We start from the raw sequence: 24,412 nt of genomic DNA, 5'->3' as shown, positions 1-24,412 counted from the left end.
GATGTGTGGTTATTTCGGTTCAAATACAACAATATCGATTCGATTATTACTATAAATATTATTATTATTATTATTTTCATTTGTAGTCAAATCTATGGTTCATGTTTATAAAGAAATTTTAAACTATAGTATTATAAAAGTATGTACTCCATTAATAACGTTTATATATTATATTTATGCAGGGCTTAACAAGACAGAAACTCAAGTTTGACTTTCAATGTCAATGTACACAAAGTACTGTACGTTCTTTCACTCGTCGTGAGCCAATCAGAGTCGAGCTTCAACATCAAAACAATTCGCGTTTGGTCCAGAACGCATACCGTAGACAGCCTCCAATGACAAACAGAGAACATTATCGGACTTGAGCCATTTAAACACCAAAACAAGACTTTTTGTCACCATTCATGATATCGCTTGGAACGAAGAATATATGTGGAGTATCCAAAAAGCTATTTAGATGACTTAAGAGAAGAAACAATCCGCGGGATGGTGCCGAAAGGATTACCGAAATTCCGGGTTTTCCTGTCACTCAAGCCGTCTGACGTCATCATGTGGGCGGGCTTCCGTTTGCTGTCATCGGAATTCATTATGGATGTGCAATATTTAATGAACGTACAGAGCTTTAAAACGGGTCCTTAAAATGCCAGACGGCCGTGTATTGAATTGTGTGAGGTGCACCTGTATATTTTAATCGTTTTAATGTATTGCGGAGTAATAATTAGCTCAGCGGACATGACTTGGCTAACGTTACTCATGAAGCGGTAGCAGAAGATCTGGTTGCATGTTTTCCTCCTCCTGCAGTCGACTAGGAAGCTGAAGGGTTTCTCTTTCATATAATCGCAAATTCCTTGTCAAGACCATAAACAGAGCATGAGGAGCCGCAGTAATTCAGGAGTGAGGCTGGACGGATTTGCCAGACTTGTCCATGAAACAATATTATGCCACCAGGTTTGTCTATTCTATTCTATTCTATTCTATTCTATTCTATTCTATTCTATTCTATTCTATTCTATTCTATTCTATTCTATAGTGTGTTGTTTGCTATTATTATATTCTGTTCTGTACTGTATATATTGCAATTGTGTTTTGCACAGTTCTGTGTAATATACAGTGCTCAGCATTACTGAGTACACCCCATTTTGAAAATGAATATGTTTATCCATTTCTCAGTTAATATAGGCATGCATTTTAGTGCATTTAAACAAAACAGATTTATTAAACAGATATTTATTAAAATAATATTTTAGTCACCAAACATATTTAGAAATTGAAAGAAAATACAATTAAATTCTAGCAAAATATTGCAAAAGAAAAATCACAAGCTTCAAAGTTTCAACTAAATTTTAAAAATTATTTGCCTCTTGATTTTTCCTCTTTTTTTAAAATTTGTATTTAGTATTTTTTTATAACATATAAGTTTTTGGACTGTTATCAGAAGGTTTTTTTTATTAGATAAGCTCCAGATTTGGCTTCAGTACTGACTAGCCTAATGTATATGCACAAATGTAATATTGTATAGCTTCCTATTAAAAAATATGAACTTAAAAGATATTTGTGAGGGGTGAACTTATTTATGCTGAACACTGTACAGTTGAGGTCAGAATTATTAGCCCCCCTGTTTTTCCCCCCAATTTCTGTTTATTGGAGATTTTTTTCAACAAAATTTTAAACATAATAGTTTTAAAAACTTATCTCTAATAACTGATTTATTTTATTTTTGCCATAATGGCAGTAATTAATATTTGATAATATAAAAAATATTATTAGGCATACTGTAAAAATTTCCTTGCTTTATTAAACATCATTTGTGAAATATTTAAAAAAGGAAAAAAAAATTCAAAGGAGGCTAATAATTCTGATTTCAACTATATAAATATGGCAATAAATAACAAATTATTAGTAATGAATAGGGTTATAATTAACAAAATTCTCTCCATACTTCCAGAGTTGATTGATTACATTATGTTATTTTACAAGCTGTTTAATCACGCAAGTGAGGCATTATTTACTTAAATTTGCACCAGTTTTAATTAATTTATTCATTTTTTTTTGTCTTTGAGTCAAAGTATTTTGCAAAGGGGTTTTAGTTATCAGATGTCAACAGTGAAAAGAAGGTAGAAATGTTATTTATATAATGTTAAAAATATAATTAACCAAATGTTATGTAAAAAAAAAATAATCAAACAAATTATAGATATGAATACATGCCTCTTAAAATCCTCAGATTGTAGATATGAATAAAACAGTTAGGAGATTATTGGCTTAGTGCAGGAGAAAAAATGAGGCCTTTAAAAATGTGTTTTATTATTGAAATCTATGGAAACTAATTGATAAAGTGAAACAAAAGAAACACAGTCTATTTTGCATATTATTATTTTTCCGTTAGACTGAAGAAGAATAAAAGAAAAAATGCTTTATGAAAAGCCAAAAATCTCAAAAGTGACAGGTGCATGGAAAACTGTTTTTGCTTAAAGTCTTGTCTTAATATATTCTGACCATATTCTAATCTGAATGTGAATTATTAAAAGACGTTTAATGTAGAAATCAAAGTGCAGCTCATACAGTAGGCCTGTAGTGTCTTGTGTTTAGGAGCCTGGTGTACTATTGACATTTCTTGACATTGAGTCAAAGTGTTTGCAGAGGGATTTTAGGTATCAGGTGTCAACAGACTGAAAAACACAATTTATGTTTTTCTTTTAGTAGAAAACAAGGTTGTATATAATCAACAAAATTATATATATACAGTTGAAGTCAGAATTATTCGCCCCCCTGTTTATTTTCCCCCAATTTCTGTTTAATGGAGAGAATATCTTTTCAACACATTTCTAAAAAAAATAGTTTTAATAACTCATTTTTAACAACAGATTTATTTTATCTTTGCCATGATGACTGTGAATAATATTTGACTAGATATTTTTCAAGACACTTCTATACAGCTTAAAGTAACATTTAAAGGCTTAACTAGGTTAATTAGGGTAACTAGGCAGGTTAGGGTAATTAGACAAGTGATTGCATAATGATGGGTTGTTCTGTAGACTATCGAAAAAAAATAGCTCAAAGGGGCTTATAATTCTGTCTCTAAAATGGTGTTTAAAAAATGTAAAACTGCTTTCATTCTAGCCAAAATAAAACAAATAAAACTTTCTCCTGAAGAAAAAATATTATCAGACATACTGTGAACATTTTCTTGCTGTTAAACATAATTTGGGAAATATTTAAAAAAGAATTAAAAATTCAAAGGGGGGCTAATAATTCTGACTTCAACTGTATATGAACACATCGCTGATAACATCCTCAGATTGCAGATATGAATAAACTGTTTAGTGTGTGTGAGAGCAGCTTACGTGGAGATTATTGGCTCAGTGCTGGAGACAAAAAATTAAGAAAAGGCCTTTAAAAATGTGTTTTATAATTGAAATCTATGGAAATGAATTGATAATGTGAGACAAAAGACAAAATGATTAAAATTGTATTTTGCATGTTATTATTATCTATTAGATCGAAAAAAGAAAGAAGAAGTAACGTTCTTTGAAAAGCCAAAATCCCAAAACTAACAGGTGCATGAAAAAACAGTTTTTACTTAAAGTCTTGCATTAATATATTCGGACCATATTCTATTCTCTTCTGAACTATCTATATTGTTCACTAATATGTGAATTATTCAAAGACTTTTAATGTGGAAATCAATGTGCAGCCCAAATATAAACATACAGTAGGCCTGTGTAGTTCCTTGTGTTTGAGAGCCTTCTGTACCACTGACATTTCTTGACATTGAGTCAAAGTGTTTGCAGAGGATATTTTAGGTATCAGGTGTCAACAGAATGAAAAAAAAACAATTCACGTTTTTCATTTAGCAGAAAACAATGTTGTATATAATGTTGAACACATCGCTGCTAACATCCTCAGATTGCAGATATGAATAAACTGGTGTGTGTGAGAGCAGCTCACTTGGAGATTATTGGCTCAGCGCAGGAGACAAACTAAATGGGAAAAGGTCTTTAAAAATGTGTTTTATAATTGAAATCTACAGAAACAAATTGATAAAGTGAGACAAAAGAAACACTTAAAGTGTATTAAGCATGTTATTAATTTTCCTTTAGACTGAAGAAGAAAAGAAAATGAAAAAATGCTCAATGAAAAGCTAAAATGCCCCAAATCCCATAACTGGCAGGTGCATGAAGAAAGTCTTAATATATTCTGATCATATTTGATTATACTTCGAGCAATCTATATCGTTTATTAAAATGTGAATTTTTAAAAAGACTTTTAATGTGGAAATTAAAGTGCAGCTCAAATATGAACATACTGTAGGCCAGTGTAGTTTCTTATGTTTGAGAGCCTTCTGTACCATTGAGGTCATTCTCACTGGAGGAATCTAAAAATAAATAAGGCTCGCCTTGAACAAAGGTCACCTTTAAATAACCCATGACTGGGAAAAATATTTGTATTATCAGTAACACTTCAAAATATTGCTCTGCTGGTAAATCTAAATATATTTATTATGACTTATGAACAGTCCTGCACAACATTTATTAATCATAGTTCAACATTTATTAATGCAATATTAAAATTCTAAGTTGTGTTTGTTATTATTAGTTAATGCACAGTGATTTAATAAGAACTATTAATAGACAACTGTATTTTTAATAACTAGCATTAACAAAGATGAATGAATATTGTAAAAAATGTATTGCTTATAAACATGAGCTAACATTACCATCATTTTAAAGTGTTACAGTATTATCTAGTACATGCAGATTCTTTAAAAGTAGAACTGAAGCACAACACAAGAAACTTAATAATAATAAGTGATCATTATTGTTATAAGTGTTTAATTGAGTATTATTACATAACTTTACTTTCATAGCTACAGTGCTTAAAATACCAGCAAACTCTCACTGACTGATACTCATTAAATTGTTTAAAATAATTAGGTAACCATGCAGCAGTTTATTATATTTTAAATGATTAAATGAACTTCTTGTTGTCTAATGTGCATTGACCCAGTAAACAAATAAACTTAAGTAAAGTAAAATGAGTGGAAAAATAGGTAAAATGTCAAAAGATTTAAAATAACAATACATTTGTATTTAAAATTTACAATATATCCTTAAATACAGTAGAATCTTTTAATATGTTATCAAATGGGCAGCACGGTAGTGCAGTGGGTAGTGCTGTCACCTCACAGCAACAAGGTTGCTGGTTTGAGCCCTGGCTGGGTCAGTTGGCGTTTCTGTGTAGTTTGCATGTTCTCACTATGGTCGTGTGTTTCCTCCGGGTGCTCCAGTTTCCCAATAGTCCAAACACATGCGCTATAGGTGAATTGGGTATGCTAAACTGTCCTTAGTGTATGTGTGAATGAGAGTGTGTGGGTTTTTCCCAGTACTGGGTTGCAGCTGGAAGGGCATTCCATAAATAAGGGACTAAACCGAAGGTAAATGGATGAATGAGTACATCAGTTCATTAATTCATTCACTTTCTTGTCAGCTTAGTCCCTTTATTAATCCGGGGTTGCCACAGCGGATTGAACCGCCAACTTATCCAGCACATGTTTAACACAGCGGATGCCTTTCCAGCTGCAACCCATCTCTTAGAAACATCTATACACACTCATTCACACTCATACACTATGGACAATTTAGCCTACCCAATTCACCTGTACCGCATGTCTTGGACTGTGGGGGAAACCGGAGCACCTGGAGGAAACCCACGCCAATGCTGGGAGAACATGCAAACTCCACACAGAAATGCCAACTGACTGATTAATTATACGTCTTGTATTATTGGCAAAGTACACTGAAAACCTTAATAAGTTGACTGAACGAAAATAAATGAACTCAAATTAATTGAGTAATGGAGTCTCCCAAAACTTGTATATTTAAGTTTATTTAACTTGCCGGTTTGGTTATACTTAAATTGTTCAGTTCAGTGTGTGTCTGTGTGTGTTTATAAACTATGAGAAAAATGTTTAAAAGAAAAATAAGCAGCCATTTATTCCCATAATGGTGATTAATTATACATGAAGCTTTGTTTTCTGATTACAGAAAAGACCTTGCACTAAAAGGTTGCACATATAAAAAATTTACAGTCGTCGACGCAATAGCCTAATGGTTAGCGCGTCGACATATGGTGCAGTAGCACGTCAGGGCGTCCCGAGATCGAATCCCTGCTCGAGTACAATGCCATACCCTAACCCTCCTCTGTCTCCAACTTTGCTTCCTGTCTAAATACTGTCCTTTCTAATAAAGGCAAAAAGGCCAAAAATAAATCTTTAAACAAAAAAATATATAATTTTACAGTTAAGACTACATTAAAAACGACCTTTTTCTTCAAAGGATTAATTGTGATTTTGAGCTCACTATACTTGAAAACTTAAGTTTATGCATTTTCATTGTATACAAGTTAAATTAACTCATATTTTTAGGTGACAGGACCAAAATGCTAAATCTTAAGTTCATGTTCAGTACACTTCACTTGATTGTTTAAGTAAAGACAACATTAGGGTGTACAATGTAGAAAGATTTAAAATAGCGATGAATTTGTATTTTATATTTACAAGATATCCCTAAATAGAATCTTTTAATGTTATCAAATTATTCTTTATCTGAAGATGACAAACTTTGTGTATTGATGAAATTAAATATTTGTATAACCCCTTATACTGAATGGGCGTTTTCAATCAGTGTCTCCTGTAAAAATCATGGTAAGTAAATAAATAGAACATCCTATTTTACATTTGATTTGTATTATATTGCTGCTCCTTATTGTGTTTGGCCTTTGAATAAAGGCTTTATGATTTACCACAACAATTCAGTTTGAGTTTGTATTTCATTAAATGGTGTATACAGTATAATACAGTATAATCGATACGATACGATACGATATGGCACTTTATTGCCAGAGAGGACTGAATTTTTTCTTGTGTAACAGTATCTGTGCAAACGGTGATCAACAATACATCCACTTCAAGCAAAAAACACTTCAGTAAAACATTCACTAAACTTCAGTCATAAGCGAGACATAAGTGTAATCCACCTAAAAAGGCACTACATTCAGCAAGAAATTCAAAATAAATATTAAATATTTACAGTGCATCAGTTTTCATTATAGCTGTTCATTCAACTCTATGGTTGCTTGATGGACAAAAGAGTGTTTTAGCTTTACCCTGGTGAATATTTGAATTGTATCATTAATAAAGGTGTGTTTGATGTTCTCCATGTAGAATCCAGTGACGGGTCTACTGCCGGCCAGCGAGCAGCAGAAGGATGCCTGGGTCAGGGATAACGTGTACAGCATTTTGGCAGTGTGGGGACTTGGGATGGCTTACCGCAAGAATGCAGACCGTGATGAGGATAAAGCCAAAGCCTATGAGCTTGAACAGGTGACAGAAATTTCAGAACGTCAACATCTGCTGTGTCATTGTTCAGGAGTTATTGTACTACAGTATTGTATACACTGCTGTTGCTCGATGATTACTTATACAGTATACTGTGTAAACAGTATACTGATTGCAATATATGCAGTTTATATATGATGCATGGAAAATATATCTTTTTTTATTCTCACCAAGATTGCTTCGACACTGCCTGGTAAATGGTTGAAAATGTTAATATTTTTCTATTTAATTATTCAATTCAATTTATCTTTATTTCTGTAGCGCTTTTACAATGTAGATTGTGTCAAAGCAGCTTAACATACAGTAGAGGACTCTTCTGCTCACCAAGAGTATATGATGAAAAGTATAATAAAAACAGTAATATTTGTGAAAATAAATGTATAAATATAGTGTAGATATATTTTTAAAAATGTATATTTCTGTAACGAAAGCTGAATTTCAGGACATTTTCAGCTTATAATTGAAATAGTTATTCTATTCTGAAAATACTTTCATTAATTAGGACACATTAAATTAATCAAAAGTGAAATTAAAGGCTTTTTTAAAGTTGCAATCGTTTTTATGTAATATAAATGGTGTTATTTTGAACTTTGCATTCATCAAATGATCCTATTTTTTTATTTTAGAAATATGTGTTTTGATATAAAACTACTGTTGATATAATAATACATGAATGTACACTACCTGACAAAAGTCTGACAATCCCAGTTGTCAGAGCAACAAATAATAACTTGACTTCAAGTTGATCATTTGGAAAAGTAGCATAAGGTTGATTTTTTCTGATGAATCATCTGTTGAACTGCACCCCGATCGTCACAAATTCTGCAGAAGACCTATTTGAATCCACATGTAACCAAGATTCTTTACAGAAATCAGTCATGTTTGGTGAAGGAAAAATCATGGTTTAGGGTTGCATTCTGTATGGGGGCGAGCAAGAGATCTGCAGAGTGGATGTCAACATCAACAGCCTGAGGTATCAAGACATTTGTGCTGCCCATTACATTACAAACCACAGGAGAGGGCAAACTCTTTAACGCTCCTTTTCATACTTCAGCCTCCACATCAAAGTTCCTGAAAGCAAAGAAGGTCAAGGTGCTCCAGGATTGACCAGCCTAGTCACCAGGCATATACAGTATTGAGCATGTCTGGTGTAAGATGGAGGAGGCATTGAAGATGAATCCAAAGAATCTTGATGAGCTCTGCAAGAAGGCTTTGTTTGCCGTTCCAGATGACTATTAATAAGTGATTTGAGACATTGCAGAGATGTATGGATGCAGTCCTCTAAGCTCATGGGAGTCATACACAACATTAATTCTTTTTCTACTGCACCATGACTTTATATTCTATACTGGACATTCATTCTGTTAGGTGACAAGACTTTCTGTCTTTGCTTAGACTTTTGTTTAAGCAAAGTCAGACCTTACTGTCCTAATTAAATAATTAAAAATCAAGGCATGACAGGGTGTCCGCTTAAATTTCAAAATGAAAATGTTAGGCCTTAAAAAGTCTTAATTTCACTGAAATATGGTGTTGTAGGTCTTAAATCATTTTATGCAGGTCTTAGTTTTCCTATGTCCATGTAAAGCTACCCAATCAAACTCATTCAATCACTAACATTCCATCTCAATAAAAGTTTTACTAAAAGTTTATTTATTAACTCTTATTTATTAACTCTATTTCTGTTTTAACTAGGCCATTAGAAAAAAAATCCTTAGCGTTTAGGCTTGATTAACTCTAAAATTTCAATCATAATGGTTTTAGAAATGTCTTAAAAAGTTTTAAATTTGACTTCAAGAGTTCCCACTTAGATATGCTTGGCATTTATAGCAGGTTTGGCAAGCTGTCCCGGGAGAGAACCCTGAGCTCGGAGATATTTGAGCCCAGGGCTCCCGCCCGGTCTAGAAGCATATCAGGGGATCCGAGATCAGGTAGGTCTCGATCGCTCACCCTTTAGAAGGAGAGAAAAAGGAGGAGATGGGGTGGAAGGGGGGATTCTTCCAAAAAGAAAAAGAGCAATAAGGAGAAAGTGATCCATTTATATTAAGCTAGGATCATTCTGATTGGATTATTACTGATTACGGATGAGTGGCCAGCAGTGCACAATCATATCACGTGCTCCTCTCGAAATTACTTTGTAAAACTTCACTTGATGAAACCAGGAGAAACCCTGCATGATCACATTTCATTTTGGTAAAATAAGCGTAATCTAGAGGCTTCTGCCTTTCATGTAAGCCACTTCTGATAACAATTGATCAACTAGAAGTCAAGTTATTATTTGTTGTTCCTAAAACTTGGATAGGCGACAAGATTTTTTGTCAGGTGGTGTATATATTGAACTGTTATTGATACCACTGTGTTTCTTTTTTTTCCAGAGTGTGGTTAAGCTAATGCAAGGTCTGCTGCAGTGTATGATGAGACAGGTACAGCATTTAACGATTGCTCATTTGTTATTTTAAACACATACATCCAGGGCCGGTGCAGGCAGAACTGGCGCTCTAGGCAAAGGACGATCATGCCACCCTCAACCAGAAAGTAAAAACGAAAGTGACCGGTTCACAAATTGAAGCCCGGGGGTGGATGGGAATGTGGGAGGTGGTGTCACAGATGAAAGTGTGGGGGGTGGGGGGTCTCGCGGACTGTGCGCGTAGGTCGCCTCTATGGACGCCCCGGCCCTGCGTTAATTTATTCCAATCTAATTCCAGTCTCATGGCAAAACAAAACTATTTCATGTTTCACAAGTGGCTAACAAATTAATTTTCAAAACCTATTAATTGAAAGAAAATGTGTGATTTTTAGATATATTACGAGCATATCGTAAATAGCATACAATCACATGAATTCATACAAATAAGCCACTAATTTACCACAATATGAAATAGATACAATTTGCCACAAGATTGGTTGATTCTTTGTTGAACACAAGTCTGCACACACCTGAGCACACACACACACACACACTCTGTCTTGCTTGGCTAAACACGTCAATGTAACTGCAGGTGGAGAAGGTAGAGAAGTTCAAACACACACAGAGCACAAAGGACTGCCTGCATGCCAAATATCACACACCTACCTGTGCCACAGTGGTCGGAGATGACCAATGGGGGCACCTGCAGGTCGATGCCACCTCACTCTACCTGCTCACACTGGCCCAGATGACTGCCTCAGGTGAGAGCAACAGTCTGTAGTGGATAGTTCATCCGAAAATGAAAACTCAACCACTTACTTGCAAACCCTGTAGGATGTTTCAATTTTTGTGGGATGCAAAAGAAAATATTTTGAGAATTTTATTATTATATTAACTCTTGGACTGTGTTTAATCCGAAGATTTGATGACAAATTTGGGGGAATTTTATCATGTATTTAATTTAATTTAATTTAATTTAATTTAATTTAATTTAATTTAATTTAATTTAATTTAATTTAATTTAATTTAATTTAATTTAATTTATTTTATTTTATTTAACTTAATTTTATTTTATTTTATTTAACTTATTTTTATTTCATTTTATTTTATTTTATTTTATTTTATTTTAGTTCATTATTTTTTATTTCATTTTATTTTATCAGAAAATATTTTAGGTTTTATAATATGTTAATTTAATTTAATTTAATTTAATTTAATTTAATTTAATTTAATTTAATTTAATTTAATTTTATTTTATTTTATTTTAGTTACATTTTTTTATTTCATTTTATTTTATCAGAAAATATTTTAGGTTTTAAAATATATTAATTTATTTAATTTAACTTAATTTAATGTAATTTAATTTAATTTAATTTAATTATTATTTTTAATTTAATTTAATTTAATTTTATTTTATTTCAAAATCTTTTTTTCTTTATTTTGTGTTATGTAACTTATACATAAAAGTAAGATGATGTCAGATATTTTCTTTTTTATTTCAGTAGTTTATCGAATAAAACAAAAATAATTTTACTCAAATGCAAATCTATACATTAAATCCAGAGAAATTGAGAATTTCCAAATGGAGTCTTATCGTTACAATGTGTTTAACAAACCCATTATACAGATTTCCTCATAATAAAATAGAGCAGGACATGAAAAAAAGTTTGCAGAATCTGTGTAGGGCTATACATAACTTATAGATACGACTCAAAATTGATTCTATTTGATTCCATTGTGTTCTTAATTTAAGCCTCTGTTGGCTTCATATATCTGCTTTCATATTTTTAGCATCCGTTTGTCATTGTCCCTGATATCAAACCACAGGTCTGCACATCATATCAAACTTAGACGAGGTGGCTTTCATCCAGAACCTGGTGTTCTACATCGAAGCAGCGTACAAAGTGGCTGTGAGTTCACATTGGTTCATCGAGTTCTTAGATACCATAGTTGTCCAACTGGCATCACAGGCCTGTTCACACTTTCTAACAGGATTATGGGATGTGGGAGCGAGGAGACAAGACCAATCAAGGCATTCCTGAACTGAATGGCAGCTCCGTCGGAATGGCAAAGGTACAGCAGGAGAGTCGTCAATCCTTGTTAAGTCTGTCTGCTTCTTCAGATGCTGATTTGTGTTTCATCTTCGTGTTCTAGGCAGCTTTGGAGGCCATAGATGAGCTTGATTTGTTTGGAGCTCATGGAGGTCCAAAATCAGTGATTCACGTTCTCCCAGATGAAGTAGAACATTGTCAGGTACATAAATATATACACTACCTGACAAAAGTCTTGGCGCCTATTCAAGTTTTACGAACAACAAATAATAACTTGACTTATAGTTGATCATTTGGTGTCAGAAGTGGCTTTTATGAAAGGCAAAGCACTATAAATTGCGCTTGCTTTACCAATATAAAATATGATCATGCCTTAATTTTTTTATTATTTAATTAGGACAATAAGGTCTGACTTTGCATAGACAAAAGTCTTGTCACTTAACAGAAATAATGTACAGTATAGAATGTAAAGTCATGGTGCAGTGGAATAAGAATGAATATTGTGTATGACTCCCATGAGCTTGGAGGACTGCATCCATACATCTCTGCAATGACTCAAATCACTTATTAATAAAGTCGTCTGGAATGGCAAAGAAAGTGTTCCTGCAGGACTCCCAGAGTTCATTAAGATCCTTTGGATTCGTCTTCAATGCCTCCTTCATCTTAACCCAGACATGCTCAATAATCTTTAAATCTGGTGACTGGGCTGGCCAATCCTATCCAGAAACTTTGATGTGGAGGCTAAAGTATGATAAGGAGCGCTATACTGCTGAAGAATTTGCGTTCTCCTGTGGTTTGTAATGTAATGGACAGCACAATTGATACATCAGGCTGTTGATGTTAACATCCACTCTGCAGATCTCTCACACACCCCCATACTGAATGTAACCCCAAACCATGACTTTTCCTTTACTAAACTTGACTGATTTATGTAAGGAATCTTGGGCCCATGCGGGTTCCAGCAGGTCTTCTGCAGTATTTGTGATGATTGGGATGCAGTTCACACTTTTCAAATGATCCACTAGAAGTCAAGTTATTATCTGTTGCTCTTAAAACTGGGATCGATGACAAGACTTTTGTCAGGTCGTGTACAGAAAAGGGTTACACTAAGTAGATCAATATAAACCATTGGTAAGATGCATTTTTGTTTTCGTATGATCATTAAGGGAACTAGGGCTGCACAATATACCATCAAAATATCGTCATCGTCATAATAGTAAATGCAATATACTGTAAGTATCGCAGATGTATAATAAATTACATTTATTTTATGCATTGGTTGACCAAATATTTGACCAATCAAAAGGCACCTTACTCTTTAAAAGGCCCCATAAAATTTAGTATTTCAGTATTGTTAATTAAGATATCTATAAGCTAGTGTGCTTCAAAACAGTGACAAAATTTGTGTTTATAAGATATAAAACTGATATAAATATTTAAAGCTTGTAGTTTGTGAGTTCCACCTAAATGGATGAATGGTTTTATTCACGTCACCTCATAATTCAGTTTCCAATCAAATGCTCTATATATCTGACATGCCCCGCCCCTTTCAAGATGCTTCTCATTTGCTCTTCATTTGATGCACTTGATCTCAACCACTCTTAACAAAACGCTATAGGCTGTTTTTTTTTAAAAAGGAGAGGAGTTACACTATGTCCCACCATTTCGGTTGATATTATGTCAAACATTGATTAAAACGCATAATATAAAGCACTTATATAAACAGGACCTTAAATGCCCACTTTCCTGTAGTTGCTGTTCTGCTATTGGGTGGAGTGGCCCAAAGGTGAATCCAGAGCTGAAAGTAAACACTAACGGTGCTTTTCCTATATATCCTCAAATCTGCGCTCAGTGGCCACTGCTTTGAGGCATGTAAAATGTACCTACATCGGCTGGTCTCAACGCTTTCAATCCCATAATTCACTGCCTGGGCGTTTCATTTATGCTTTACTTTCATATAAATGAACTGAAACCGCTTACTATGCTGTGCTCCTAAGAAGGAAAATGATAACAGTCAATCAGACTCTGAGGTTTTCACACATTCACAGTTTTAAAGACTAAATGTTTGCCCCTTGACTGTTTTTTTTTTTACTGTAAATTAAAATAACTTGGATCTGAAAGTATATATTTGAGCATTTGATTGTAATATCATTACATAAATAAATTGAAACACATAGATAATAAAAAAAAATAGCATTTTCTGTACTATCAGGGTCAAACATCTTGCTTCTCTTTGTGCTTCTAGTCTATCTTGTGCTCCATGCTTCCTCGAGCCTCTACCTCTAAAGAGATTGATGCTGGTCTGCTCTCTGTCATCTCATTTCCTGCCTTTGCTGTGGAGGATGCGGATCTGGTCAACATCACCAAGGCCGAAATCATCACCAAGCTGCAGGTCTGTGACGTTACGAAAAAATCTATGGCTATCAATCAATCTCAAGTGCTGCAGTGGAGGTTGCTTCAGCATTTTTACTCAAGAATGAGTCTCAGTTTTAGGATCAGTTTATAATAAGCCTCATTTTTTAGCAATGCTTTTTGGTGAGGGGTTCATGCCTTGGCAAGTATATCACATACTCTACAGGTCAAATGTTTGGGGTCAGTAGGATTTTTAAATGTTTTAAAATAAGTTTATCCTGCTCACCAAAGCGGCAATTATTAAAAATACAGTATAAATTGTAAAATTGTGAAATGTTATTGCACTATAAAGTAACTTCAAAAGTAGTTTAGAATTTAATTAAATTATTTATTCCAATCATTTTAAAGATGAATTTTCAGCTTCATTACTCCAGTCTTCAAAGTCACACGATCCTTCAGAAATCACTCTAATATTTATTATTATTATTATTATTAATAGTAATAAAAGCAATAATGACTAGACTGAAAATCTCATTTAAAAATGCACACAATAAGTAATAAATATTTAATAAAAAAACTATTTAACAATTATGAACAGAATAATTACATTTAAAAAAAGAAAACATGAAAAAACAACAACCCCAATCTTTTGACCGGTAGTGTATGTGGTAAAACACGTAAATATTCTTAAAGGTTTAAAATTCTTTTCATTCATTCATTCATTCATTCATTCGTGTTCTTTTCGGCTTAGTCCCTTTATTAATCCGGGGTCGTCACAGCAGAATGAACCGCCAACTTATCCAACACGTTTCATGCAGCGGATGCCCTTCCAGCTGCAACCCATCCCTGGGAAACATTCATACACACCCATTCACACTCATACACTACATACAATTTAGCCTACCCAATTCACTTGTACCACATGGACTGTGGGGGAAACCGGAGCACCCCGAGGAAACCCACACGAACACAGGGAGAACATGCAAACTCCACACAGAAACGCCAACTGACCCAGCCGAGGCTCGAACCAGCGACCTTCTTGCTGTGAGGTGACAGCACTTCCTACTGCGTCACTGCGTCACCTAAAAAAATCAAATAGAGTGCAATTTAGTATGTTTTAACTACGGTAAGGGAAAAACACAAATCACCAAGCAATTCCAATTTTTTTTGACTCATCATTAATGATGCAGACAAATATTGTATTATCCAAATAAAAGTATAGCTCACCCAAAAACGAAGATTTCCTCACCATTTAATCACACTCAGGGGTTATTATTCTGATATTCAGATGAATGTGAAAGTCAATGGCTGATTATTCCCAAGCATTCTTCAAAATATCTCCCTTTGTATTCAATAGAAGAAAGAAAGTCAAATAGATTTGGAACAAGGAGAGGATCAGTAAATGAGACAGAATTTTCATTTTTGTGGTGATATGTCCCCTGAAGACCAGCATGTTTTTTAAAGAGCTCCTAAATTGATTTTAGGATTGTAAAACAATGAGATGGGAGAAAGATTATTTCTATGTTGTTGCTTTTTCTAAGAAAAAAAATTTTATTCACTCACTAAACCTTTGTTCTCCTGCAGAAACTTTGATTTTGTTGACAAAACCTTTGAAGTAAAAAAAGTGTGAGTTGAGTTCTCTATAGTTGCAACATAGGCTCATTCTGATAACGTAGCTCTATATAAATTTCTGGGGATTCTGAATTATGTAGCCAAAGCTGCATACTCTATGGTTGCATTTCGTCTTTAAGACGAACACCACAGGGCGGTATGACGCCGCCAATAGCTGCTGTTTGTTTTCACGTTACCAGCTGACCGCTTGCCTCCATATGGATGGCTTTCTTGCTGTTACCAGTTTGTCCAATGGCTCGCTGTATGTGTCGGCGGACTTGAGACCCAGAGAGGAGTTAACTGTGAGTCTGCGACAACAGGGTTCAAGTCCGGTGAAGAACTGTTCCAGAAAGCAGGTAAGACAAAAACAAAAGCCAAAATATGAGGATGAGAATGTGTTGAATCTAAAAAACAAGGTAAAAAATACGCGAGGGCTATTCTTTTTGGATTGCTTTTGAAAACACTATTGGTTGGGTTTAGGGAAGGGGGTTAGAGGGGGGTTTGGTGAGTTGGATGGTCAGTCAGTCGACTGCGACCTCTGGTAGATTTACAGGAGAAGAACAGACACGAATGGCACTCGATGTCAAAAAGCAAACACAGCGGCCTCTGGTGGATTAACAAAAACAAAAACTGCAAAACACTGTACCTCCTGGGATGTATTTTGCCATCACCAAAAATGTATATAGGGCTACGTTTTCAGAATGAGCCTGTGTTGCATATTTCAATGTTTATTTTTTTTTTTTAAAGTAAAAACACTTTTATGAGGGAACAAAAAAAATTGCCGGAATACATGAGGTTTTTTAAATAAACACAATTATTTTGTGAGGAAGCATTAAAATATAAATTTCCCATCTCATGTCCTCTTAGCATCTCTGCAGTTCCCTTCTGTGGTTGCTAGTTTTATTGCAAGTTTAATCATCGATTTCAATTATTTTAGGGACGTTATGGCTGTTGTCGATTTATCCGAGATGGATACAGGACTCCAAAAGAGGTAACCAGATATAACTTGAATTTACACACACACACAAAGTAATAATAAATTGGCAATAATAAGTAATAATTATTTTGTGACCAGTTCTCTGTCTGCTTTTTCATTTCATGTTTATAACAGGACCCTACTCGACTTCACTATGACCCTGCCGAGCTGAAGCTCTTTGAGAACATTGAATGTGAATGGCCAGTGTTTTGGACTTATCTAATACTCGATGGCATCTTCAATGCAGATCATGAACAGGTATGAAAATAATCATCTGTATACTCTGAAAGCATCTGCAGTACATCTGAGGGGAAAAATTATGGGATATTTCCCCCCAAAAATGAAAATTTGAGTATATTAGTAAATTTTTGGGTGAACTATCTTTTATCTCCAGATGGAGGCAGTGTAGCAATGATTGATGGCTGTGCTGTTCCTCATAGGTGGAGGAATACAGAGAGGCTCTGGATGGGGTTTTGATCAGGGGCAAACATGGTATCCGTCTGGTGCCTGAACTCTACGCTGTACCTGCTGACAAAGTGAGTTTAACTTTTTAAACTAGCACAGGAACTCCTTTTATATTTAATTACATGCAATGGTATTGTAATAGGTTCACAATAAAGTGAGCGAGATTGAATTAAAGTGCTGATTTGAGGGAACAACATGAAAAAAAGGACTGGATGTTTGGAGTCTGATCAGTGACTGTGACATAAAGCATCCTGGTTAAACTTTGCCATGTTTTGCTCCTCTGTGTTTGTTTGCGGTTCAGGTTGAGGAGGAGTACAGGAACCCTCATTCGGTGGAGCGTGTGGCTTTTGGGCAGCTTCCACACATGTGGGGTCAGTCTCTGTATATACTGGGCAGTCTCCTGACTGAGGTAATGAAGCATCATGTTTTTGTTGATTAAGTGCAAATGTGAATTGTCAAAGATTTCTTCTTCAGTCTTTTGCTTTGATGATTATGCAGTTTTTTATTGGACGCGTCATTGGACATTTTTTATTTTCATTCAGGGATTTCTGGCCCCTGGTGAAATTGATCCACTTAATAGGCGGTTTTCTAAAGAATTCAAGCCTGATGTTGTTGTGCAAGGTTTGTGTTTTATTATATTTGTATTAGATTTATATTATACACTCACCGGCCACTTTATTAGGTACACCTGTCCAACAGCTCGTTAATGTAAATTTCTAATCAGCCAATCACATGACAGCATGAAGACATGGTCAAGACATTCTGCTGCAGTTTAAACCGAGCATTGGAATAGGGAAGAAAGATAATATAAGTGACTTTGAACGTGGTGTGGTTGTTGTTGCTAGACGAGCTGGTCTGAGTATTTCAGAAACTGCTCATCTACTGGAATTTTCACACAGAACAATCTGTAGGGCTTACAGAGAATGGTCCACAAAGTGAGAAAATATCTAGTGAGTGGCAGTTCAGTGGGCACAAATGTCTTGTTGATGCCAGAGGTCAGAGGAGAATGGCCAGACAGAAAGGCAACAGTACCTCAAATAACTACTCGCTACAATCGAGGTATGTAGAAGAGCATCTCTGAATGCACAACATGTCGAACCTTGAGGCGGATGGACTACAGCAGCAGAAGACCACACCAGGTGCCAATCCTGTCACCTAAAAACAGGAAACTGAGGCTATAATTAACACAGGCTCACCAAAATTGGACAATAGAAGATTGGAAAAACATTGCCTGGTCTGATGTGTCTCAATTTCTGCTGCGACATTCGGATGGTAATAACATGGATCCATCCTGCCTTGTATCAGTGGTTCAGACTGGTGGTGGTGGGTTATATTTTCTTGGCACACTTTGGGCCTATTAGTACCAATTGAGCATTGTGTCAACGCCACAGCCTACCTTTGTATTGTTGCTGACCATGTCCATCCTTTTATGACCACAGTGTACCCATCTTCTGATAACTACTTCCAGCAGTATAACACACCATGTCATAAAGTGTGAATCATCTCAGTCTGGTTTCTTGAACATGACAATGAGTTCACTGTACTCAAATGGGCTCCACAGTCACCAGAGCTCAATAAAATAGAGCACCTTTGGGATGTGCTGGAATGGGAGATTCACATCTGCAGCAACTGCGTGATGCTATCATGTCAATATGGACCAAAATCTCTGAGGAATATTTCCAGTACCATGTTGAGTCTTTGCTACAAAGGATTAAGGCAGTTCTAAAGGCAAAAGCGGGTTCAACCTGGTACTAGTAAGGTGTACCTAATAAAGTGGCCAGTGAGTGTAAATCATTGCTTTAACTGTTGCTATTTTTTATTTGTTTGTAAAGCCCTCATACTGTACAGACACATGGCTTTTTGTAAAATATTTAAAACTATTTCATTATTTCATTTAATGTTTAATTTACAGCAGTTTTTGTTAGAGTTTTTACTCTGAAAATACTAGTAAATGTCTATTTAAATTTAATTATAAAAAAAATACTTGGAGGGGAAACAATATTGCAAATGTATGCAAATCTATCACAATGTAGAAACGACCCAGCTGGTTGCTTTGCTCTGAAGTCCATTTAAGGTTCATTACTTGAAACTCAATTTTGAATTGAATCTTGCCACTATAATTTGCTGCACAGAGAAAGCTGATCTTTTGCCAGCGGCTGTATTTGTTCTGTTTAGTGAGTGTAGTGGCTGAGTCAGTGCAGATCCAGCAGCTGCTGAGGGATCATGGGATTGAGGTTCAGACCGTCTCTGATGTATCGCCCATCCGGGTTATGCCAGCTCGCATCCTGAGCCACATTTATGTGAAACTGGGTGAGTGTTCAGATCCAGATGGCGTAAATGAGGATATCTGTGAAATTTAGACTCAATTTCCTTTTTGCTTTTCACAGGAAACTGTAAAAAACTCAACTTGAGTGGACGACCGTACAGGCACATTGGCGTTCTGGGAACTTCAAAGTTTTATGAGATCAGAAATGGCACTTACACTTTTACTCCACAGGTAAGTGAAATTTCTGCCTTGAAACTCTTTAGAAAGAAAATATTATCTACATGGCACAGGAGATTGGTTGCTGTCTCCTCGGCAGCCAATGAGCTTGAACTTCATGGGTGCATGCTCCACGTCATTTTAAGCTGTCAAGCTACAGCGCGTTTTTGAAGACCCTCCTCCACCCCAGCTCCACCTGTGTTTAGATACTGCTTACATGTATACTATGTTTGCAGCAGGAGCGTGTTATATTTTTTAGACGGCATGTCTGTGTGTATACTGGCAGTAGCAGGTCTCAGTACTTCCTCTGCCATAATTATCAAAGCAGCAGCAGTGTAGCAGGTCTATACCGCTAAGACAAAATACATCAACACTGCCATATACATAATAATTATACTAAATCCTGGGATCCTGGGACACTAATCCTATTAGTGTTCATGAAAATTACATCAAATGACAGGAAGTTCATTACAGAGTTAAAACTAATTTACTAACCGTCTGATCATCTAAAGTGACTTTTTATCTTCAGTTAAACATTAGAGAAACAAAACGATCATAAACAGCAATACACTCATCAAGCATTTTTGTTTTTAAAAGATGTCTAATAGATGTCAAAAAGACATCTAAATATAGTCCTCTTTGCTAGAACAAGGATAAAATTGGGCTGTAAGTGAAAATATAATAGACATTTAAGAAAAGGCCAAAACTAGACTAGTCATCAAATAGACAGAATTGAATGACTACAGGTATAAAGTCTGTCTACTCTGTCTATTTGACGACTAGTCTAGTTTTGGGCTATTCTTAGATGTCTATTAAATTTTCACTGACAGCCCAAGTTTAGCTTTGTTTTGGCCAAGCTGTCTACGTTTAGATGTCTAGTAGACGTTTGGCAAGTTATTGTATAACGATGGTTTGTTTTGTAGACTATCTAATAAAAAATAGCTTAAAGGGGCTAATAATAATTTAAAAAACTGCTTTTATTCTAGCCGAAATAAAACAAATAAGACATTCTGCAGAAGAAAAAATATTATCATACTGTGAAAATTTCCTTGCTCTGTTAAGCATCATTTGACGACTAGTCTCCTCTTCTGTCTATTTGACGACTAGTCTAAATTTTCACTGACAGCCCAAGTTTAGTCTTGTTTTGGCCAAGCTGTCTATGTTTAGATGTCTTTTAGATGCCTCTATCAAACACAAAACTGTTTGCTGGGCATTATCCATCCAACTTTAAAGATTAAAAGTCTTTAATAATTAGGGGTCTGTATATTAGAGTTATTATTTTCATAATTGTTTGGTTGTAAATCTTGTTCTGAGCACTGAAGGGGGTATGAATTTTTGGCTTTAAATATTGTAGGGATTCAATCTTTTTTGAAGATCTGATTTTGATGCCTAAAAAATCATCAAAAATCAAAAAGCACTTTCAAATAACACATAAATTATTGAAACAAAAATAAAACAGTAAATCAAAAATCTTACAAACAGTTCTTCTCACTCTAAAAAAATAGTTTGAACTCATATTTGTGCATATAACCAGTGTCAAGTGACATATTGTTGTAAATGAGGGCGATGCCAACCCTCTTGTGCACCACCAGAGGGAACCATCGCCAGAATTCTGATTCGACTCACGGACTCAAAATCCCATAAGCCCTGCTACCTGGCACTGATTACGGTCCAGGTGCAACTCATCAGCTCTCGTGTATATATACCACACTCACGCTCCGGTTCGTTGCGAAGTCTTGATTTGCCTGGCTGTCATTTCTGAGCGTTCCATACTCCCTGCTTCGGACTGATCTGTGTTTCTGACCCTGTGCTCGCCCTACGATTACGAAAGACATCTGCCTGCCCCTGATCTCCAGCCTGTGATTCTGACCAGTAAGATATCTGCCTGCCTTTGAACTTTTGCCTGTCCCACGTTCTGTCTCCTGGATTGCCCCTTTGTGTTTGTTTGTATGTGTGCTCTTAATAAAGCTTGCAAATGGATTCAATGCCTTCTGACTCATCACAACAGAAGACTTCGCCACTACAGAATCCAGCAGCTTTAGCACAAGTCTCGACTGAACTTTCCGCTCAAGCCACTCAGTTAGCCACCCATCATCAACAACTCACCCATCTAACTTCTCTCACGGAGGAACTGGTGAGAGCTATGCAGCAACTCCGTCATCCGAATCCTGCAGTTACCCCGCCTGCTACCATGACAGCTTCTCAACCAACGCATGTCTCCAATGCTCCAGCTACCGTAAGTCCCCGATTAGCTTTTCCTGAAAAGTTTGATGGGTCACCTTCTCGCTGCAAAGGCTTCTTATTGCAATGCAAACTATTTGTTAACCAACAACCTGCATTATATCCCACTGATTCTAGTCGGGTGGCTTTTGTATGCAACCTGTTAACGGGGAAAGCGTTGGAATGGGCTACAGCGATATGGAAGGAGGAGGAATGTAACTATCCCACATTTGAAACTTTTCTCAAGCAATTTCGGGAAGTGTTCGAGCACCCAGCAGATGGGAGAAGCCCCGGTGAGCAGTTACTTTCTCTTACACAGGGGCGTAGCACAGCTGCAGAATACGCCCTGTCATTTCGCACTCTCGCCGCTCAAACTAACTGGGTTGAGGATACACTGAAGACACTATTCAGACGGGGTCTGAATACCAATCTACAATCTGAATTGGCTTGCCGTGACGAAGGAAAGAAATTGAACGAACTCATTGAACTTACCATCCGTCTTGATCATCTGATTCGCAGCCGTAGAAATCCTCGCACACAGCTCCATGTTTCAAGTGACACGCCCCCTGATGAACCCATGCAACTGGGTTTTACCCGTCTCACCCATGAAGAAAGAATGCATCGATTGCAAAATCATCTATGCCTGTACTGCGGTCAATCAGGGCACAGGAAATCCACCTGCAGCGTACGACCTCAGACACCAGTTCAATCGGTGAGTCCTTCCCATGTTCCTGCACTTTTTAGTGTACTGATTCCTGTGATTATTAAATTTGATAAAAGAATGATTAATACTACGGCTCTTGTCGACTCTGGATCTGCCGGAAACTTTATATCTAAGAAATTTGCTTTATGTCACGAACTATCTCTCAGCTCATATGATTCCTGTCTTGCAGTAGAAGCACTAGACGGTCGTCCTGTGGGTGAAGGACGCATCCGTATGATTACGAATAAGCTACAGTTACAAGTTGGTGTTCTACACATTGAAGAAATGCAATTCTACATTATTGATTCAGTTAATCATCCACTGGTGTTGGGACTGCCCTGGTTAAGGCGACATGATCCTCATATCTCCTGGAGGGACGGACAGATATTGCAGTGGAGTGAGTCATGCATGAAACAGTGCATCCAGCCCATTCACAAAATTCCATTACGAACCACCAATGTGTTACCTGAACTCGTTGATGAACTAATCCCCATTGAGTACCATGACTTACATGAAGCTTTTAGCAAACAAAAAGCTACTCAACTTCCCCCACATCGACCAAGTGATTGTGCTATTGAGTTAATTCCAGGTTCAAGTCCTCCAACGGGGCGAATATTCCCTCTGTCACAACCTGAGCACAAGGCAATGTCTGAATATATCGACGAGGAATTGGCCAAGGGTTTCATCCGACCTTCTACCTCTCCTGCTTCAGCTGGATTTTTCTTTGTAAAGAAGAAAGATGGCAGTTTACGTCCCTGTATTGATTACCGAGGGCTCAATGAAATCACCGTAAAATTCCGCTATCCATTACCCCTCGTACCTCCTGCCCTGGAACAATTAAGAAAGGCTAGATATTATACCAAGCTTGATCTTCGCAGTGCATATAACCTTGTCAGAATCCGTGCTGGTGACGAGTGGAAGACCGCGTTTTCCACCACTAGGGGGCACTATGAGTACACGGTAATGCCCTTCGGCCTGTCAAACTGTCCATCCGTGTTCCAATCTTTCATGAACGATGTCTTTCGGGATATGCTGGATCGCTGGGTCATCATTTACATCGACGACATCCTCATATATTCAAACACGATGAAGGAACATGTTGAACATGTACGTATGGTGTTGCAACGCATGATTCAACATCGTCTGTACGCCAAATTAGAGAAGTGTGAATTTCACCAGACACAGATCGCCTTTTTGGGATACGTCATCAGTGCAGAAGGGATTACCATGGATGATACGAAGGTACAGGCAGTTCAACGATGGCCGTTACCCCAGAATCTCAAGGAGTTGCAGCGATTTCTAGGTTTTGCCAACTTCTATAGACGGTTTATCAGAGGCTTTAGTTCAATAGCCGCACCATTAACAGCCATGACCAAACGAAATTCCCACAAACTATCCTGGTCCTCTGAAGCACGCCAAGCATTTAGCGATTTGAAGACTCAATTCACCACAGCTCCTATTCTCCGTCATCCCAACCCAGACCTACCTTTCATTGTGGAAGTGGATGCATCCAACACAGGAGTCGGTGCTGCGTTATCTCAACGTTAGGGTCAACCAGCCAAAATGTATCCATGTGCCTTCTTCTCCCGTAAATTGACCAGCGCAGAACGAAACTATGATGTGGGAAATCGCGAATTACTGGCAATGAAATTAGCCCTGGAAGAATGGAGACACTGGCTGGAGGGGGCTAGTCAGCAATTCACCATATTAACTGACCACAAGAATCTGGAATATCTTCGCTCAGCCAAACGT

At 36.4% G+C, this 24,412-nt stretch overlaps 1 protein-coding gene and 1 long non-coding RNA gene across 6 annotated transcripts in view; one reads left to right on the top strand and one right to left on the bottom strand.

Moving 5' to 3' along the window:
* Positions 1-318: 318 nt before the first annotated feature.
* LOC141376649 (uncharacterized) lies at positions 319-6,259 on the bottom strand. The gene is made up of 3 exons (XR_012387276.1): positions 5,697-6,259; positions 3,819-4,365; positions 319-2,669 (listed from the first exon to the last, which is right to left on the bottom strand). It is a non-coding gene; the product is annotated as an uncharacterized lncRNA (long non-coding RNA).
* Positions 547-24,412, top strand: part of phka2 (phosphorylase kinase, alpha 2 (liver)) — a 49,119-nt gene continuing 25,253 nt past the window's right edge. For all 5 annotated transcript variants that reach the window (XR_012387253.1, XR_012387254.1, XM_009306167.5 and 2 more), the window contains exons 1-15: positions 547-948; positions 7,223-7,381; positions 9,769-9,816; positions 10,393-10,561; positions 11,628-11,710; positions 11,793-11,873; positions 11,955-12,053; positions 14,097-14,243; positions 16,752-16,805; positions 16,926-17,048; positions 17,231-17,326; positions 17,557-17,664; positions 17,798-17,876; positions 19,431-19,565; positions 19,643-19,752. Coding sequence is in view for 3 of the 5 variants with exons in the window: in XM_009306167.5 (XP_009304442.1) it covers positions 871-948; positions 7,223-7,381; positions 9,769-9,816; positions 10,393-10,561; positions 11,628-11,710; positions 11,793-11,873; positions 11,955-12,053; positions 14,097-14,243; positions 16,752-16,805; positions 16,926-17,048; positions 17,231-17,326; positions 17,557-17,664; positions 17,798-17,876; positions 19,431-19,565; positions 19,643-19,752 (1,569 nt within the window). In the remaining 2 variants the exon portion in view is untranslated. The remainder of the gene's footprint in view (positions 949-7,222; positions 7,382-9,768; positions 9,817-10,392; positions 10,562-11,627; positions 11,711-11,792; positions 11,874-11,954; positions 12,054-14,096; positions 14,244-16,751; positions 16,806-16,925; positions 17,049-17,230; positions 17,327-17,556; positions 17,665-17,797; positions 17,877-19,430; positions 19,566-19,642; positions 19,753-24,412) is intronic.

This window comes from Danio rerio, chromosome 11 (genome assembly GCF_049306965.1).
Source record: "Danio rerio strain Tuebingen ecotype United States chromosome 11, GRCz12tu, whole genome shotgun sequence".
In the NCBI taxonomy this organism is placed as follows: domain Eukaryota; kingdom Metazoa; phylum Chordata; class Actinopteri; order Cypriniformes; family Danionidae; genus Danio; species Danio rerio.
This window is presented reverse-complemented; position numbering and strand designations above follow the sequence as displayed.